Source organism: Brassica oleracea, chromosome C3, assembly GCF_000695525.1.
Source record: "Brassica oleracea var. oleracea cultivar TO1000 chromosome C3, BOL, whole genome shotgun sequence".
Taxonomy (NCBI): domain Eukaryota; kingdom Viridiplantae; phylum Streptophyta; class Magnoliopsida; order Brassicales; family Brassicaceae; genus Brassica; species Brassica oleracea.
The window spans coordinates 19,929,316-19,936,968 of NC_027750.1; the positions used below are offsets into that span (position 1 = coordinate 19,929,316).

The 7,653-nt window shown below is 36.4% G+C and overlaps 2 protein-coding genes across 2 annotated transcripts; both read right to left on the bottom strand.

The window, feature by feature from the left end:
• Nucleotides 1-564: 564 nt before the first annotated feature.
• LOC106333761 (probable F-box protein At4g22030) lies at nucleotides 565-1,844 on the bottom strand. Its single transcript, XM_013772172.1, has one exon. The coding sequence runs from the start codon at nucleotides 1,768-1,770 to the stop codon at nucleotides 565-567; it is 1,206 nt and encodes a 401-aa protein (XP_013627626.1). The 5' UTR covers nucleotides 1,771-1,844.
• A 1,078-nt stretch (nucleotides 1,845-2,922) lies between these two features.
• Nucleotides 2,923-6,526, bottom strand: LOC106329520 (aspartic proteinase A3-like). The gene is made up of 13 exons (XM_013768204.1): nucleotides 6,381-6,526; nucleotides 5,206-5,570; nucleotides 5,058-5,118; nucleotides 4,843-4,937; nucleotides 4,638-4,750; nucleotides 4,334-4,542; nucleotides 4,198-4,262; nucleotides 4,013-4,126; nucleotides 3,869-3,921; nucleotides 3,632-3,779; nucleotides 3,428-3,547; nucleotides 3,246-3,334; nucleotides 2,923-3,151 (listed from the first exon to the last, which is right to left on the bottom strand). The coding sequence occupies exons 2-13, from the start codon at nucleotides 5,563-5,565 to the stop codon at nucleotides 3,067-3,069; spliced, it is 1,512 nt and encodes a 503-aa protein (XP_013623658.1). The 5' UTR covers nucleotides 5,566-5,570; nucleotides 6,381-6,526; the 3' UTR covers nucleotides 2,923-3,066.
• Nucleotides 6,527-7,653: the final 1,127 nt, after the last annotated feature.

Consider the following 7,653-nt stretch of genomic DNA (forward strand, 5'->3'; position numbering starts at 1 on the left):
AGAAATCGAGTTTAAAGAGTTGAAATCATGTTTGGTCGGTTCAAATCAAGTGAGAATCAATCCGGATATAATCATATAAAACCAAAAAAATCGATTTGGGATTCTTTCCTCGGCACGGGATCGATCGATCTATTCTTACAAATCGGTCGATCTGTGTAAATCGACCTTCGCCGATCGAGTGAAATGGACCAAGTCGATCAGTATATATTTCGCGTTTTTTTTTGTTCTGAATAATGATCGGGATCGGTCGATCCACTATAACTTGTAAAGTGGGATCGATCGATCCCCCTTGTCGAACTCAATATATATCTTTTTAAAAAAATTACAATTTTAAGGGCATTACTGCCATTTTGGAAAAAAATTAGTCTAATAGGACATAAAGTAGTATAAATTAGTCTAAAAAGACATAGTTACCATTTTTTGCTCTAAAAAAACAGATTTCCCAAAAATGTTTAGGAAATCTATGTGCAAAAGTAAAGTAAATTTGTTGATACAAACAAATCAAAGAAATGAAGAATAAATGAATTTATCTATACAAATTAATGGAAGTATCTCTATAAAAAGCTAGAAAAGTTTGCTTGCGAATTCATTAGCCTTAACCTGAGAGAGATTCGATCTCTTCGCAAGATCTCTCAGTTCAGACAAGCTTCTCCCTAGCTTCAACGCAACTTTTGTCTCAAACACTTGTCCATTTTCTCTCTTCTCCGTGGACTTCATCGTTTCTTCTAAGAGAGAGAAGAACCCGCCTGAGTTTCTGTACATCTCAAACACCATCCCCACTTGACCACCATGCCCTAAAGTGTTGACAATCGCAGCCAAAGAAGCACAAGTCATCGCAACAATTCCAGCTAAACCGGAATCTTGACCGGTAAAAACAGAGCTCACTGCAGAAATTCCGGTTAAAACTGGTCCAGAAATAGCCAAGAACCGGTTAAGCTTCAGCATCACGTTACCTAATTTCTCATACTCCTCTGCGTCTCTGCACTTAACCACACGAGCTACCTCTCTCATCTCCATCTCAAGCTCTTGACTCCACCCTTTAGCTAAACCGGTTTTAGGGTTTCTCTGTTTGTTTTCAGGCCACCAAGTCGCCGGTTTAAACTCTCCCGGAAACTTCTCGAGCATTGTTCCGATCAGAGGAAGAGGGTAAGCTTTATCTAGAGCCAACACTCTCTGTATCGCTTCCTTCACATCTTCTTCGTTGACCTCCTCGTTTTCTCTCAGAAAACTTTCGAGTTCGATTCTCAGCTTCTTGAACAACCTCGTCGCGTTCCTCTGTTCTTCAGCGAGCTGAGACGGTTGAATCTTGCTCATCAAGGCACCTATACTTGTGGCAGAAGTTAACAACACCGTTGAAGCTATCTTCACGGCTGTTATAGAATCTCCGCCGTGAACGTTAACGGAAGCTATTCCTGCCATCAAAGCGGCGGAGAGAGTGATCATGTTGACGGAACTGAGCAACAGAGAGTTCCAGTTGTTGCGCTGTTCTCCGATGTTCTTGTGCATCTCAATCCTGTCCATGACTTCTTCAAGAACCGCGACGAGGCGTGCCCTTTGGATAGGATCAGAGTCTCTCCTCTGTTTCAACGGAAGAGGAAGACTTTCTAACTCAAAGCTCTGTTCTTTAACCGATAAAGTCTGCTTCTTTATCGGTATTTTTGGAACCATGACGTTGAATTTAGGTAACTTGGGGATGGAGACTGCAGCTTTAGGTATTGAGCTTGAAGAAGACGAGGAAAGAACTAATCTTGAAACCTGTAATGAAGCCATTGATGTATACAAGAATGTTTTGTTCTTTCACTCAGTTGGAAACCGGTTCTTGAATGGTTTGGTTACGTTTCTTAGTATCTCTCTCTAGTTTTGTAATGAAGAAGATGATGGTGGTAGAGATATGATGCTAGGTTTGTATATATAGGGTTTTGGTGATAGGCAGAAAAGCATTTAAAAAATAAGAAGGAATTGAATTGACCAAAGAGAGAATGAGAATTGAATTTTGACCAAAGACCAATTATTCAGGCGCTGATAGTTTCTCCTGTGGCGGGTTTGGTCTAAACCGGAAGGCTCCCTATTTTACCCGCCATCCTTGTAGAACGAGTCTTTAAAACTCTTAAACCGAAGTTAACCGGATTGGTTGAGATGTAGTTTGGCGAGTAGTTTCATTTCTTCGACATTAGGGTCTAGTTTGATCGACTGAGAGACGATGATATTGTTTTCGATTGAAAGTTTGTTATTTTTGAACCAGAACCAGTTTGGCAATCCGATTATATATGAGAATCCTTGTGATTTCATTAGCTCGTTGACTTTCTTTCTTTTTATGAATTTAGGTTTTTGGGTTCTTGTTATGTATTTAGCTCGTTGACTTTCTTTCTATGTAGCTATGAGTTTGGTGTTAATATGTCTGTAACTGTAATTTGCACGCCATTACTTCTTTAGTATTGTCCGGTGTTAGTGATATTGTTTAGCAGAAACTCTCTACAATACAGAAGATTCAGCTAAAAAGGGTGGTTCTTCTCAAAGTGGCAAAGCTTGAATCTCTCTCATAAAGAACTCTATTTTGAATTCAATCTTCCATTTCTTAAAATAATTTCAAGTGTAACACCTGCTCATCCGGACAATCCGGAAAACGAGGTGTTAGGCCATATGTTTACACCCAAGATTCTCAGACGCGTTTTAATTCCACCCATCAAACAATATCCATTACTTTTACTTCCAGTCCGGCGAACAAGGAAATAAAAACGGATTATTAAACAGGCCTTCCGGGTCATCTTGCACAATCCGAACCTTTTCTTCTTCCTTTCTGTTTCAGGAGAACTTTTTTGGCCCTGCGAGCCAGGTCAATGACACTGGCTTTGGAAAAAGCTAAGTGATTAGGGACATACAGAGTTTACTCCTCGAACTAGCTCTAATCACAAGTTTAGACGGTAAATATAAAAGGTAAAACCTTAAGAATATGTATTTAAGATGATACACCATTCTAGGATAGCAATGCTTTTTAAGTTATTACAACCATTTAAGATTTAAACACATTCACAAACATCATATTAACAAAGGGTTTTTGATCTTTCTTTAAGCAGATTTGGCGAATCCAACTCTTGCTTTCCCATAATCGAACACAGTATGGTATGGTCCCATGAATATATCACCCAAGATCCTGCATTGTTTGCGTAATTACAAAACCTTAGAGTAAACCCATTTGAGTTTTTTTTTTTTGTTATAGTAGATTAGATTTTGCCAATGAAGATTACCAGAGAGGTCCACGAGGTGGAGGGATGTCCATGGCAGTGAAACCACTGGTGCATTGAGACTGAACTCCATCCCCAATCTTGAATATATACTGCTCGGTGAAAAAATGGAAAAGACTTTAGTTTTAACTCCTTGTCATGATATTAGTAAGCTGAAATCTAAAGAGAGTAATGAGAGTAGTTACATCTTGAGGTGAGAGATCAAAGGGTTTGCCACCAATGGTGAATGTGACTATTGGCATGGACGAAACCTTCTCGCAGTTCACTGCTGATTGTTGGTTCGGACTTGGTATATGGTCACATAGCTAAAGAAAAGTTTCAAGGATATTACATTTTTAACATGTTTTATGTCCAAAAAATGGCTTCAAGACTCTCAAGATTAAACTCACCTCAGCAGCATAAGAGAGTATACGTTCTTGTGTTTCATTCTGATTCAATTCACTCTGCATCCACACGGTTGCCATTTCACAAACGCTGCACATCGCTTCGTTTATAAGATCTGATGTTCCATCGTCTAGAACTGACTTAATCCCCATTCTGCAGGCGGAACATGAATCAGTTTAAGTTTGCTAACTAATGAACCAGAGATGTTCTTTTTTTTTACAAGGATTATGTAATGTATTGACCTCTGATCGAAACCGCAGAGTCCTATCTGTGAGCATACCTTCCTAGGATCCGCCTGTAACTCAAAAAAGATTCAGAGTATTGATTTCAAGATTGTGTTGTTTATAAATAAGTGTGAATGTGTTGGTATGAGTTGTAACTTCAACCTGAGATAAAAGGGAGTTCAACATGGTTTTTCCATATTGACCTATGACGGTTTTGCACTCTTTGCTTGCGACTCCTACTGCTCCAATCGCATGATTGATCATTGTGATGACACTCTAGACAACAAATAGAAACTATTCAGCATGTTTCAAGTGCTAAATAGTGCAACAATCTACATCTTTCTCACCGTTGGACCGGTGAGTAGAGAAGTTCCAGAATCAGCAATGGCAGAACAACCTTTAGAACAATATCCTGAATAACATAGACATGCAGATATTTCATATTGTATGTGTCACGGGAACATAAGTATGCTTACTACTTACCTGTTGGTTTGCCAGCAATTTGGAGATCACCCATGTCAAATTGCCAGTAACCTTTACGTGTCACGGGAACATAAGTATGCTCTCCTTTGAAGTGCTTAGGATCGACTCCGCCAAAGACAATCTCACCACCTTCTTGATCTTGCGGGTTGCGGTTAAGCCAAAACGAAAAAATCTGTTCCTTAACCAGACCTTTTTCTACCATGTTATACCTATATATGTCACAATCAGAATACATATGGTACAACAAAGTTATGTATATCAGATGAAATATCGAAAGAGTTTAATAAAGAAAATATTTTCATACCAAACCGGTGTTGAATTTCCAACAGCTATCTCTTTGAATCCCAACCCTAGGATTCCATCAAACTTGGCTACCAAGAATGTAATACCAGGTTCATTAGTAGCCTCGATGAACTCCTGAGGTTCATATACATTTAGTAATAAGATATGGAAAAAAGTAGAACTCTCAAGAAGTTGATATATTAAATTGGATGAATAGGGTTTATAACCTGATCCTTGATAACAAGATCACCAATTTTAACATCATCATTGCTGAAGTAACCAGATATAGCACCTGTCCCATAGCGGATTGATGCAGGTTTTCCTGTAAACTTCAAATGATTTTAGTGTCTAAAACTATGTGAATACTTGAAATATATCAGAAGAGGGTAAATGTTACCAGTGAACATTATAGTAAAATAAGCTCAAGAATCAGATAACAAACCGTTCTTTTTGTATGTTGATGACTCGCTAGCCGTGTACTTCGAATGAAAATAACAAGCAACCTGGGAAAAAAATGGAGATGAAGAAGACAATATGATAAATAACATTTAGTATACATTCCTAAGAACAAGTTAGCCGCTAATGTGTACCGATAGGTAGCATTTAGAAGATGGCATCCAGAGATTGGAGCTTCCAGTATCAAAGATGGCAGTAAACTTCTGAGGTGGAGTACCAATGGTAATGTCACCATAGTATTGAGCATCCAAATAGTTTTTCAGGGGAACAGTATCCGAATTGCCATCGTTCAGGTGAAAAAAACCTTTGGAAGACCAAGACCCTCGGTTTTTCAAAAAAAGCTGAGAAGCTAGCCTGTTGGCCCGGTTTAGTTTCCTTTTCTTCAATCCAATTCTAAGGGTTCCATCACCTTTTTGCTCGGACGAGGTCGCCGATATAAAGATTAAACAAGAAAGCAAGAACAGGAGCAAGAAGGATTGAAATCGGGTTCCCATTTTACCTATCATAAATTAAAGTTAAAGAACAGACACATTAAACTTGTTTTAAAGATGAAAGAAAACACATATGCAACATGAAAAGCCTCCTTTTTACAAATTAGACCGCCGTGAGTCTTATTCAGACACCCTTGTACACCTTAAAACCATCTACTAATCCGATTCAAGATTGGTGAATTACTGGAACAGAACACAAAGATCCTTGGACTGCTAACATATTACAAAAATAAGGTGGAAACAGAAAACCTTAAAGGTATTGAAGTAGTTAATAAACTGAAACTGTTTTTTCTCCACCATACTGTTATACGCACAGATTTCAAAGAAGAAGAAAAATGTTACTACACACCAAGGTCAAGCAGACTTTCATAAGTTTCTGATTTACCAACTTTAGGACAACTAGAATTTTTAGTGTTATATTATTACTTCCCTTTCACAAAATCCTACTCAAGAGTCAAGACTAAATACTAGCCAAGTGTACTATTGTTGATTAAGGTATCTCTCAAATTTCAAGTCGACCGAAATCTAAAATCAAAAGTATGTGAAGTATTGGTTAAAAAGGTTAAGACTAAGTCAACATATGATCCCCAAATCAAACCTTCAAATGGTTATAAATTCAATCAAACCTTCAACCTTCAAAAGTATGTGAAGTAATTGGTTAAAAAGGTTAAGATTAAGTCAACATATGATCCCCAAATCAAACCTTCAAATGGTTATAAATTCAATCAAACCTTCAACTGGTTATAAATTAGAATCTGAGGGCAAAAAAAAAACTGAATTGAATAATTTTGACCCTGAAGAAGTGAAAAATCACTCACCGAGAAAATGGCAGTACAGATTCTGAAACCTTAAGAGGATCAGAAAGAAGAAAAATCTAGTGTCAAAAAGGAATGGTGCATGGATATATATTTATATGTAAATGACTTAAAAGAGAAACGTTGAAGAAAACTAGAGAAACATGAATCTAGTACTTTCAATTAATTGATAACTAAATCTACTTGTTGCTTGCAAATGGAAGGTTATGAAGGAATGAATTACACTTAAATTGTGTTTTACATTCATAAGTAAGCGTCACGTTTATGGAACCATGTTTGCGTTGGGTGGGCCAAGACAGATCAGCAGAATCTGTTTTCAATGAAAAGGTGCATTTTCACTTTAATATGTGCACCCTTGTACTATATCTTATTTTTATTTGGACCCTAAATGTTTTCTTCAATTATGTAAAAATTCATATATTGTTGCATAAACCTTTTTAAGAGCAATTTTGTATAAAAAAATTGATTATTCAAATAATATTTGTTATCATCTAGGTAATATGTTTGTTAAGGATCTTTTACAAGGTCGTTATGTTTTAAGTGTGCAGGGAAGAACTTTATTATATATCCTTTAATCTATCTTTTATTCAGTTAAACTTTTAATATATGTATTTTTCATAACATCGTATGATAATTTAATTTAGAGGAAATTTAGAAATAAGTGAAAATCATAGTAATATAAAAAATGCTAGGAATTTCAAGATAAGAGGTTAAATTTTGAAATGACATGTTAACTATACACAAATAATATTCAACCACATCCTCCTATACATTAAAAGAGAAGTCACTTTAGTGATTTTTGCTGAAGTGGCACTCATATAGAGCTTCTCAGGAAAAACGTTATAATTCAATTGGCTGGTTTTTTTTGAATTTTCCTTTTTCATTTATTTTAATCAATCGCTTATGTAGACAAGCCTAAAACTATTGTCAATTTCGTTAAGCCCATATATAGCTAGGGGATAATAATTATTGATTTAGTTTAGCCTTGGGTACCGGTTCGGGTTCGGGCCGGGTATTTCAGATTTTCGGGTATTTCAGTATAGAGGTATATAACCCGTTCGAGTATTTCTATACTTCGGGTCGGGTTCGGGTATTTTTAGTTCGGATTCGGTTATTTCGGATCTGGTTCGGATATTTAGATTTTGAAAAAAAAAATTAAAATTTTCATTTCTCAAGTTTCTTATATTTAAAAATATAACTTTCAGTTAACTAATTTTTTATTTTTAATAGATTGAATAGTTAATAGATTTGGACATAACATTTTAAAACTAAAAAG

Excerpts from the sequence above, each read along its gene's own strand:
- LOC106333761 (XM_013772172.1), bottom strand. The coding sequence starts at position 1,770 with ATGGCTTCATTACAGGTTTCAAGATTAGTTCTTTCCTCGTCTTCTTCA.
- LOC106329520 (XM_013768204.1), bottom strand. The coding sequence starts at position 5,565 with ATGGGAACCCGATTTCAATCCTTCTTGCTCCTGTTCTTGCTTTCTTGT. Across the intron at positions 5,119-5,205 it reads CTTCTAAATGCTACCTATCG|GTTGCTTGTTATTTTCATTC; the intron begins GTACACATTAGC and ends TTTTTTTCCCAG. Across the intron at positions 4,938-5,057 it reads ATCAACATACAAAAAGAACG|GAAAACCTGCATCAATCCGC; the intron begins GTTTGTTATCTG and ends TGAAGTTTACAG.